General features: G+C 37.8%; 1 protein-coding gene across 1 annotated transcript in view; it reads right to left on the bottom strand.

Annotated features, from left to right (window-relative positions):
* The window catches only part of RYR2 (ryanodine receptor 2), a 687,809-nt gene that overhangs the window by 372,317 nt on the left and 303,156 nt on the right, over positions 1-12,336 (bottom strand). Inside the window, exons 11-12 of the mRNA XM_054022704.1 lie at positions 10,341-10,415; positions 5,311-5,467 (exon numbers count right to left, since the gene is read on the bottom strand). Coding sequence (XP_053878679.1) covers positions 5,311-5,467; positions 10,341-10,415 — 232 coding nt within the window. The remainder of the gene's footprint in view (positions 1-5,310; positions 5,468-10,340; positions 10,416-12,336) is intronic.

Genomic DNA, 12,336 nt, shown 5'->3' on the forward strand with positions numbered 1-12,336 from the left:
TGCGGCATTTTATTAAAATTGACATATTTCAGCCCACTCAAAAACCTGGGGGTGTTTAAAAGTTAGTGGGAGAAAAAGAAGAGACTTTTGTATGGAAAGAAGAAATATGATAAAATTGAATATTTATTATGTAATGATATTTTTCCACTACACAGAAAGAAAATGCTGGTTATACTTCAAAGTCTTATTTACAATATACAAACCCCACACATTCAAACTACTGTAAAAGGCATATTTTATGGCAGTTTTGCTTACTTACTTAGGGCTGCAATCCTGCAAATTGTTCCACTCTGGCAGACTCTGCTCCCAGAAGCCAAAAGGACATCCACATGGAACAGCTTGCAGAAGCAGGGCCTATGAGATTGTTCAAACCTCCCTTACTAAGAACCTGCCAACATGTCTCCAATGTTCTACATACTGTGGAGTAACCAAACTTCTGATCATCCAAATGTATTTTAGTTCCCTCATGCAGTTCAATAATCTGAATCCCACTACAATTCTCCTTTACGTATGTGTTTAGCCTCCCCTGAAATTAAGGCTGTTTGCTGCAGAGTTTGTATTTTGTTTACCATGTCCTGAGAAGGATATTTCAAGCACTTCTTGGGATTCCAAGTACTCAGTGTTCTGTGCCTAAGTACCCCCTAAAGAATTTTCAATGGGTTAGGAATGCAGCAATTTTAAAATCAGCCTATCAAAATAAATCTACTTTACACAATCAATTATTGGATTAAAAGATGGTATTTACATGAATTAGTTTTTTATTCTTCTATGGAAAATGCTAGAAGTAATCCTAGACAGCTGTGTGCTATAGTGCAATAGCCTCTACATTCTATCAGCCTTATTGACAATTAGAATTGTTTGCTTACATTATTTCAAGAGAAAAAAAATCTATTAAACTTGTGTTTTACATTAATGTCTGAGTCCTTACTCAATAGTTCAGTTTATTACTATAGGCTGATCATTGTTTTATACATTTTGATGGGGGCATTTACACATTGGGACATGGCATCTGACAAGGCAGAGTTTAAGACCCAGTTCCTGGCTGTAAGAAGCTGTGTAGCTACAGCCAACAATCCAGCAATTCGACTAAGAAACCATGGAACTCCTTCTGCTTTATCAAGTCTGTTTAGAAACAAGCACCTGACTCCTTAAAGAGCTGGGGAATTTAAAACAGCAGCCAAAAGAACATCGCCTCAAGCATCTAGATATAGATAGATGGGTATACTTCCATATTCTCTCCCATGGCAGATTTTCAATTACAGCGTTCTTTAGTTACATCTTCAGTTTGCACTGTAGCGGATAGAAGTTTTAATTTCTCTTTTGAGCTGTGATTGGGGGGAAAAACCCTTAGAAAGACCCAGTCAACTTCTAAATCACATTTCCAACTGAAAAATGTGTTCTTGCTATTATAGCAAGCACCACTGAAGATTACCGCAACTCAAACAGAAAATCTCTTTTTTCCCCAGTTTGTTTGCCTTGTGAATATGTGTATAGTTAGCTTCCCTGGTTTGTCATTGGTCAGGTGTCCCGCCCTCATATAGAGCTCTCACGTGAATGCTCCTCCCCAGACTCTGCAAGAGCATTTACCAGTGACAGCAGCAAAGCTGAAACTGAACAAACTCCAGGCCGGCATGTGCACACAAAGGTAACTGGTGGCCCTAGGTATGTTGGATGTTACTCCCAGGACCTCCCAATGATCCTTATAAAACACAACAGTGGGCAGAAAGGCCCAAACTTATTCTTTATTTATTTATTTATTTAAAGGAATTTTTAGAACATCAGGACAAACTATTTAAAATGTGCCCTCTCTGAAAACTTGAGATTATCCCTTTGACTATGTCTATGTCTATGCCCTTTGACTATGTCCACTGCACAGCTTCCACAAGCTGGTGCTAAAAGCTACAATATTGACCAACCTCACACAATAAATAGGAGAATTTCCCATTAGTCTTGAATCTGTCATCCTTAGTTAGTAGAGGATAGTTGCATATTCCCGAGCTACGTTAAAGGATGCAGTTATGTCATTCAGCAGCCCATAAAACAGATACATATAAAAGATTTGACCATTACTGAATTCTGCGTCAGTACTGGTTTGAATTACTAACTTGAAACAATTGTTTGTGAGAAATATTAAAGAAAGAAAGAGGGAACTGACAAAGATTTAGATACAGTATATAACAGAAATGGGCATAAAACAAATCCACCGATCTGAATGCCTGTGAACTTTACATATGGATCAGAACTAAGTGGTTTGGACAGTATCTCACATATATTGGTGGCCTGGGTGTCGGAGGAGAAATGGTTGTACATTTAAAATAAGAAATAAACTATTTTAAAAACCTAATGCATTTTAGTTCGGTTTTATTTAACATGTATAATTCGTCAAAAACATGACTTGCAGAAAATAATCCTTCCCATGTGAAAATGCTATTTATTGTTCACAATATCAATTTTTAAATTAAAATTCTAACTAATGTGTGATGAAGTTTTGGGCATCACATTTCTTTATTTTGCTGAGATGTTTAAAGAACATTAATACAAGAGAATATTCTGATCGGTTTATTTTTTTATTCAGTTCCTTCGGTCAATCAAAACTGGATCCTGATGTCTAAACTGTAAATAGCCCCATACATTTTGTGTTTAATTCACGACACAAGCCATAACAGTGCTTTCTTAATTGCACCTGCAGTTAGTCATTACCTGCAGAGGCGCAGGTGTGTACCCTCAGAGACATTATAACCAAAGAAGCACTGGAGTGAGGGTGAACAGGACTTGATTCACCTTTAGGAAAAGTATAGTTGTCTCTCCTGACATATTCCTCCTGCTGATGTTTGTCACTGTAGAGGTAGTCAAGGCCATCTCCTACTCAGATACATTCCTTCTGAGCTGACTAGTATTACAGGCCCATGAGCACAAAGCAAAATTACAGCTGCTTTCTCTATGGACATTCAGGCAAAAGAGACTCCAGACTTCCCTCCTCTAAACAACTCATTCTGGGACAGATATGATTTGACCATACTTAAGTTTGTTTCCGTAGAGCAAGATATCTGTAAACTTTGGGTTAATTTTTCCCCCACTGCTAAATCTTAGGCCTGACAACTCTATTTCACAGCAAAACATGACATAATTTAACAAGATCTGAGTCGCAAACTAAGTGTAATGAATTCATTTTCAGCAATTAAGTACAGACGCCCTATGGTCTCTCCCCAAATTCTTCCACAGTCGATAGTTAAAATGGTCTGATTTTGGTCTAAAATTTGATTATCACAAAATTAACATCAAGTCAGAGGTCATCTCCCAATGTGACTTTTCCAGCAAGTTGTTGGGTTACCCCTGAAGCAGTCCAAGAAGGAGACTGACTAGGGGAGTCACAATCGCCTTCTGTTCACCCCACTGCTCCTGGGAAGGAGTAAATTGTGCCAGCTCTATACCAGCTGCAGCATATGCTTCCCAATGTGCCACTATAATTAGACAGACAGATTCCAGAGTTTTCCTAGTTACGACTCCTTCCCACACAGGGAGGGGGGGGGATGTAAAATATGAGGAGCGGATTTACCCCTGCTGCCAGGAAGCAGTAATAGTCAACACAAGCACAAGAGAACATGTTAAGCCCCGATTGCTCTCTTCAGGCAACACAAAGATGGGCCACAATTTTGCCCTTCAGTAACAGTAATAATGATAGATTCTCCTCTTTAACAACAGATTATCAAAACGTTTGACCTGAGGCCTCCAAAGATTCTAAAACTTGGGTTGCCTCTCAAATAATAGCTTAAAACCCACTACTAACTACCAACCAGCCAGACTTTAAACTCTTCATTCATAACAACTGATGCAAGCTTACTGAACACTGGGATTAAAAATAAAGGAAGTAGCTCTCAAGAAATTGGATGGTATAAACCTTAGAAACTCGAAGATTAAAATGCCTCAATAAGCAGAGTACTTTAACTAATCAAGACACATGAAGCATTCCCTAGGCTGAAGCCTTCACACAGGTGTACCTTCTACTAAATTAAATGGAATTTCTGCCCATGTAAGGAATACAGGATCAGACCACAGAACCCTTTTCTCTGTCTAGAGTGGCAAAAAGGGGCAAGGGCAGAGATGAGGATCTCAAACCAGAGTGTAACTTTTTCAAAGCCCACAAGCTAGCTTCTCTTCCACCCAAATCATCATCATTTATTTGAAGCTTTTGAGCATTCCCCTAAGAATTTTGTATAAACAGGATTTCACTGTTTTTCTTGCAATGTTTGAGGATTCTACGGTCACTCTTTTTCACAATGTTTTTTCTAATTGGGAGAGAGAAAGCCATTGTCTGAGCACCCAAACTATAGCCACCAGATGTAGCCAACAAAAATCCCCAACGCCAGATTACACAAAAAATATATACCCAATTTCAGGTGCCTGATTATTGTTTATGACCCTGCATGTACAATGGAAGAAATTATACAATGTCTAAGGAAAATTCCCACAGAAATGTTAATAAAATTGTTAAAATTTGTAACAAAAAGCAAACATTGTAAAGGATAACTAACAAAATACTAATTTCGGAAAACTAAAATTTTCAGTGATATTAGGCTGCAACTGCAAACACAAATTGAGTCATAGCACATTTTAAACTGTTCGCCCACCACACAAAAAATATACTTCCCTAATTTGAAGTACCTACAAAAAAATTTAAAGGAAAATGCTGAATACATAATTTCAGCTATCCTAAATGTAGATTAGCTTTACAGATAAATCGTTTAATTCAATAAAACTGATTTCTTCATTTAAGTTAAAATAAACAATCATGTAACTGCCTCTCATCTCACCCAACCAACTAAAAACAGTGAAAGAACTACTGAAGTTCCCAGAAAAATTGTAAGAGACACCTGGAGATTTTTCAAATTTGGGTAAGCAGAGTAACAAAAGCACAAAGCAGCACTACCCAAGGCAAATAATGTAATATAGCATTTTTGGAGTTAATCCTATTATTCTGAATTTCCTTATTTATAGTGAAAAGGTAGGAAAATAGGAACGATTCAGCGAAGTCATATAGTGGAAGATGTATAAATGCCACAAGGAATGGACAAATGTCATTCAGTTCATAGAAAGACTAAGGTGCAGCATTGAGTCTGGGCTAACTAAAAGCTTGAACACAGAAGCAGAAGCAGATAATAGAAGAGTCCCATAAGGAGAAAAACACAATTGGATGTTTGGTAGCACCTTCACTTCATTCATTTCTCTATTTTTTCCCTAAATGTATTTGAATGCTCATTAAAAGAGAAATCAAACATTGCCAGGCACGTTAATGCTGCATTTGTTTTGTACCTTGGAAGACCGAAAACAAAACGCTGTAGATTTCACATCAGCTTTCTCTTTGTCCGTAAGAAGAAGACTCTTGTCATCCATGAGGCTTAAATATTTCCCTGTTGTTATATGTCTTAGTCTGAATAGCTGTCCCCATCTAATGTGGCTTCCACTCCACCTAATAAGGCAAGTTCAAAGGAGGATTCTTAAACAAAATGTTTAAAATTTAATGTTCTAGACCAAACAAACATATTTAAAGATTCATTATTATTCAGATTAGTTGCACAATCATTTTAATGTGTTGGCACAGAATGTCAAAGTCCACCCTTCACAGTACAGTATTAACAGAAAAAGCTACAATGTTTTTGGCTATCTGATGTGGTATCACTCCAATAGGTACAATAAACTCATGTTTAAATTAACCTGTTAATAAAAAGTATTGCGACAAAAGAAAAAGGTCAATGAATTATGATTTTTTCCAGTCCCAAAGAAGTGGAGACAGGGGGGTTTGATTAGAACCATGAACACCATCAGTACAGTTTAACAGGGGTTGTTGTTTTTTTAATCTTTTCGCTGGTAGAAAAGATTACTTCTTTGAGCTGTATTTTCTGCACCGACAATAGGAAATACCATCCGAACACCTTGAAACCTGCATATGCAGTGCCTCTCCCCTGTGCCACTCTGTCATAGCTCAAGAGAAGTCCTCTCAGGTATAATGAAAGGGAGCTGTGAGTGGGATATTTGAGAGGAAGTTTAGTTCCCTTTGGTTATACAAACAAAAATTCAGCTGTTGCAGAAATGGCTGCTTACCAACAGAAAAACAGAAATTATCCACAGATGAATTTCAGTAACTAGAGGATTTTACAGACACCCTATTGCATCCAGGAGAGGAGATCTCAGCTCCAAAGTATGAGCCAAGACCAAATAGGTCCTCACTTCAACATTTTATCCACTGGTAGCTAAGTTCACCTACCTTCCAAGAGCACTCCTCTGCTCAGCTGTCTGTGCCCTCAGATATAGTGCTCACAAAATAATTATAAAACCAATCAACAAGAGCCTGCCCATATGCTTCTCATTCTGCAGGAGATAAAGGGGAATAAGACGGGATGCTCCCACTCTGGAGTTCCATTCACAGTGGACTTCAAATTGAGGCACAGAAAGAGCAGGGTTCCAACTCCCTGCTTCAGACTGAGCCCCCAGTACTCCAGATGTGTCGAGGTACTCCTCCATCAGTGGTCTCTCAGAGGAGCTCTCAAACTTTACTTAGACTGGAAGCTTGGGAGGGAAGGGACCATTCTTTTGTTCTGTGTTTGTACAGTGTCTAGCACAATGGGGTCCTGGTCCATGACTGGGGCTCCTAGGTACTACCACAATACAAATAAATAATATTCCACTTTTGTATGAAACAGCCTAAACTCATCATTTATGGGTCAAATATGACTGACTGGTATTGGTGAACCTACAGATATTCTATTTCAACTAAATCTAAACTATCCCACATAGCAGAAGCTTGTATTGCTGCCCCTTTTTGCTTACATGTAAATTCTTATGTACTTTTAGAATGCGCCCAAGCACAAAATTCCAAAACAAATTAAAAGTTTTTCCCTGTATGTGTTTCATATGCATCTGTACACTAGCCTAGGTCCTATTCAAAGCACATCACATACGTCATTATCACTGTAGACTAGTGTAACAGATTTAGACTATTATCTGTGCACTAAAAATATCCATTTGTTTAAGCACCTCTTCATAAGTACTAGGTATACTGTCAGTGTAAATCTTGAAAACACATTTGGCAGCCATTTTCACAATGTAAGTTACCTCTTGGCTTCCATTTTCTTAAAGAAATTGGGGAGGTTCTTGGTTGTTTTAAAACACGCTAGAAAGACAGGGTTTATTTCTGTAGCCTACTTTTTTTTTTTTAAATGACAGTAAAAATGTTGGACTCTGCTGTGGGATTTTTTGGTGGGGAGGGAAGGAGGATTTCTATCTCATAAATGCATTCTCCCCCTCCCCCCACTAAGTCTTCTATATGGCAAGGTGAGCATCCACTACCAAAACACATCCAATACATACAACTGTCAGCTGGCATGAAAATTCCATCATTCAACCATATAAAGACCCAGGACCTGATTCTCAGTGATCATGTTGCAGCACTTGGGCCAGGGAAGGCAAATGTGGCTGAATATTTTTGCACTCCTCATTATGGAGCCATGCAGGAGCCTACCTTAGCTCAGACTAGGGCTGCTCTAACTTACACTCTGAGGAGACTGTTTCTGACCACTTAAAGGTCTCCTCTGCACAGTCAGAATGGCATAAAAGCTCTTTAGCCTAACTGTTTTGCCCACAGTAGTCTGTGGGCTTGAGTCTATGATAAACACTACCATCAGCTGCTCTGTAGCAAAAGATTCCTAACAGTTTGGCGTGAATTTATACTGAGACTGGCTACGGAATCAAAGCCGTGCAATGCTTCAGGGGGTTCTGTGCTAGTGAAGAGAATTCAAAAACAAGAAGCCTTTTGTATGGTAAATCCCATCAGCACAGTTTGTGGGAAGAAGCTGGATAGCCAGAGCACAAGTTCCAGGTTGTGGTGGGGTGGAGTGGGAGGAAAGAGTGATTTTACCAAAAAAGAGAAATTGGGAAAAGGAAAGAGGACTGGGGAACAGTGATGGGTAGGTGACAGGGCATGCACAATTGTAAAACAAAAAAAAAGGCGGGGGGAGGGTTGATTTATGAAGCAATAGCAATAATAGTCTTATAACCAATCTTATTAAGAAATATTCTTCTAAAGAAAAGATGAATAGCATAAAACAAGATCTTTCAAAAGCCCAAGATTCCATAAAATACACTAAGCTACTCCAATTCCAATGGATTTTCCTTGCAATTACTCAGGCCTTTGTCTCATTTCCATCTATCACTTGATCTTTCCTTTTCTAGTCACAGCCGTGCTATCCTTCCCCCTCTGATTATCCTTTGCCTAAGCCCCATCTTTTTGCTCTGTCCAAGCCTTCCTCTCCTATTCTCTTCCCAGAGAAAATACTGAATCCACTTTCTGTGGTCACAAACCCCCTCCCTATCCAGGTGCCTGTGCCAGGGTTTATATCAGTGGAAACACACATAGATCTGGGCTGTTGTATATTTTCTCTATGTTGAATCATAAAAACTCCCAGATTCAAGTAACCTTTCTCAAAGTTTCAAGAATGAGTAAGAATGCACATACACGTTATTTTACTCCATGTTATGTACCAGGAAACTCTGTGACCATATCTGCACACAAAACTGTGTAGTATACTCAAATGCTTACTAGAGTTTGCCTTGCTCCCCCAAAAAATCTTACAATCCAAGCCTGGAAAGACATTAATCTAAGTAGTGACTTCTATGGGATAAAGCTAGATATGTGCATAAATCTCTACAGGACTGGAGCCCTAGAATGTAAAATATTGGGTTTACTCTCACTAATCAGCACTACTTATCGTGGTGTTTGCAAGTCTGAGTCATTAGATAGAGAGATTTTCAGGCCAGGAAACAGATTTTAGTCTTTATTTGTTAAACATGTAAGTGTTGCACAATATAGTGTTGTCTAATAGTAATAACAAACGTACATACATATTAGACTGATTTGTCACAAATCATGTGCCCAATTCAATACATTCAAAATTTACTTCTAATCACTGATGCACATAAATTTATTTATTTAGCAATAGGCTTTAAGAGGTCACACATCTGAGCACCAGCTGGAAAGTTATAAGCTGACACCTTTGCTAACAAAATAAAACATCTGAAATTTGGCCATAATTGGGTCCCACCCAAAAAAAAAAAAAAGTTTAACATTTTGATAGTAACAGTCATGTTCCTTGTAAAGGAAGATTACTACTGTCAGAGTTGACTTGTATTGCAGATTCTTTTGACAAGTTCTCTAAACCTGCAGTCTGTACACATTGCCTGTCAAATTCCAGAGATGGCATAAGGCTATCAAATCGTAACATAACTCACTGTTCCTGTGCCATTATTTGTCAGGTGGTACACATTGATGGTAAAATACTACCATGAAACATGTGAAGAGAAAGGTTTTGGAAACAAAAAGGCAGAGATTCTCATGTGGTTTCACTGCTGTCGCTCAAGCACAATTTAGTCCAAAAGCAACTAAAGGGGAGTGGAGGGAATTTCTCCATTCCCCTTATATGTATTCAATGTCTTTTAATATCATCCCGTTAAATGACATGCACACATTCAACAGCATCATTAGAGTGTAACATTTCCCCACAGCTATTGTCATTTAGTCTCTAAAATGATAATTTGTCACTTCACATTTTATCATAACTGTATACTTGTGAGTGAAACTTTAAGGCATGTTTGTATATTACAGTCACAGCTAAATAAGGCACAATTCCCAGCAAGCACTCCAACTTTACATCATCCTTTTGCAGATGTTTTCCTTTCAAATACAGGCTGTCTAATAATTTTTGTTCTTAACATAAAAGTGACTATTTAATACCATTTTTAGCAGTGCTATGTATTTGGGTAACAAAAGAACCTGAATACAACTATAACTATAGAACCAGAGTAAACCAGAAGACAGCCAAAAAAACCTGGGTGTGTATTTGTGTGAGTTTTTCAGTTTATGTGGGGCTTTTTTAAATGCATCAGAAAGCCATTTATGGGGACAAAGCATAGTAACATAAAATCTTATTGGGATATTACTACCATGCAGGAGCTGTCCATAACCATAAATGACTGGAAAAAGGGAAAATAAAACCACAAATATTTGAAATTAAAATAGAATAATATAACCTGGATGTGATTCAGCAACATATTTAAGCACACACCTCTCTTTAAGCACAAGTAGTCCCAGTGAAGACAGCGGAACTATTCATGTGCTTGAAGCTAAGTACACACTTAAGTACCTTGCTGACTCAGGGCTTTCAAGTTCACCTCTAGTTTTTACCTACTGTGCTATTGATTTAGAGACCGACCCTACTCTGACTGAAGTCATACAGCTGATCAAGTTTGATTATATTGTATATATTTTTTCTTAGCATATTGTTACTTACGCAACTCTTAGAGTCTCTAGTCGCCAAAGGGAACGAGCATGAATCGACACAGCGCCACCTTCATAATGGACAGTTCTGTAAATCAAACAAAGCAACATTCTGAGATGAACATTCTGATATCTCTGCTTTTAGTTTCAATTTGTTCTGCTAATTGAGGATTTTTAATTTCAAGGTCCCCAAGACAATCCAGTTGTTAACAATTATGGTTATCAACTCAAAAATAACTCGTCCCTTAAATGTTCTGATCCACTCGTTCATACACATTATTTTGTTTTTAAAATGCATAATTTTATCAAGTCTTTCTTTCCACTATCACATTTATGCCACATTCAAAAATTTAAACCTCAGTGTTTTTAAGGATCAATTTGCCAGGAGAAAAAAATATATAATCTGAAGATTAAAACATTGCATAGTCCTAACAGCAAAATTCAATAGATATTGAATAGATATTTCAAAAATAGATATTTCAAAACCAGAAGTAAGATGGTGGTGTCCAAATTTCTCATTTAAAAACAATAGACTAATACAAGAAGTTACAAATGTGCCAAAATACTTATTTGAAGATAAGGAAGGACTAGTTCCAACTCTAAGGCGTTAAAGGGAGACAAATAAAGCATAAGAGGAGCAATGTTAAAATATTAATCCAGGGCTAAAAGATAAAGCTAAAATGTTGGGGAAACAAGTTAAACAGAGGGAGCCACATTATTGACATCCTAAATGAATGAGGTTTCAAATTATGTGAGAAAAAAGTAAGTCAAAATAGAAGCAAAATATGTTTTGTGTAAATTCAAATAAAAATCATTGACCCAGATAACTCCCTCCAAGATCCATGCACAGGCAGTCCCCTCTCTGTGTGCATCTACCTCAAGAAAAGGCGCATGGGCAGTTCCTTAACATTGGGGGTAAAATCCTGGCCCTCTCAAGGACAAAGAGAGTTCTGCTGTTGACTTCAGTAGGGCCAGGATTTCACACCAAGTTTTTTGTTTGTTTTTTTTTAAAATGGGATTTTAGCTAAATTAGAAATAGGCTTTTAACCATTTGCTTATTCGTCTGTTAGTATGATCTATGCAATATGTTAGGATGGCATTGCTGATGAGCCAAACAATGGACCTGATCTTGGAAGTTCGTACTCAAGCAAAACACCCATTGACTATTTACATTGTAATTAGTGGATGGTTTGCCTGAGTAAGGATTGGGATGATATATCCAAATTCATGTTATATTGGGCCGCGTTATATTGGGGTTGAGGTGTATCTTTAGAAATGCATGTAGTGAAACTGAAAGAATGGGTCCTTTCTGGTTGAACTGATTTGTTTTATGTCAACATACATCCTCTTTCGTTCTCAAGATCATTCAGATATCCTAAGGGCCTAAACCACTGGCTGGCCCACTAATGGGAAGGATGAGTCCTGGAATGCTCACGTGGGAGGAATTTGGAGGCTAATGGGAGAGGAAAGCAGGCTACAGGAAAAAAACTGGGAAATGTAAATACAGTATTTAGGAGCCTCCTACTGGAAAAGAGCTTCTAGCACATTCTCACCCATTTTCTCTGAATGAATATGGTACCGTGGAGTAATCTCTCTTTGTGCTGTAACTTGTCCATGAATGACGCTTTGCAGCACTGCAAAGTGAAACTGAGTGCTTCTACCTTGAATGAACTGTGAATGAGTAACTCCATAATACACAGAGAGCTACCCTCAGGGAACCATTTGAATTTAATAAAAGAAAGCTACAAGATAGGCACAGACAAAAATAAATAATGGATTAGCCAAATAATGAAAGTTTATTTTATTAACAAATATTCTTTCTCTGTTCAATGTGAACTTCTAAACAAAGCACACACAAAAATCTCCCAAAGCCAGGAATATTTGTTCCACGGACAGTCAATCTATTTAAGAGAAAGGGTGGCCTGATATATGTACAATAATGAACCCTCAAAGCCTTTATATCTGGGAGTTAGGAGGATATTTGTTTGGAGTGTGAGGGTGAGGAGTAG

Source organism: Malaclemys terrapin, chromosome 3 (assembly GCF_027887155.1).
Source record: "Malaclemys terrapin pileata isolate rMalTer1 chromosome 3, rMalTer1.hap1, whole genome shotgun sequence".
In the NCBI taxonomy this organism is placed as follows: domain Eukaryota; kingdom Metazoa; phylum Chordata; order Testudines; family Emydidae; genus Malaclemys; species Malaclemys terrapin.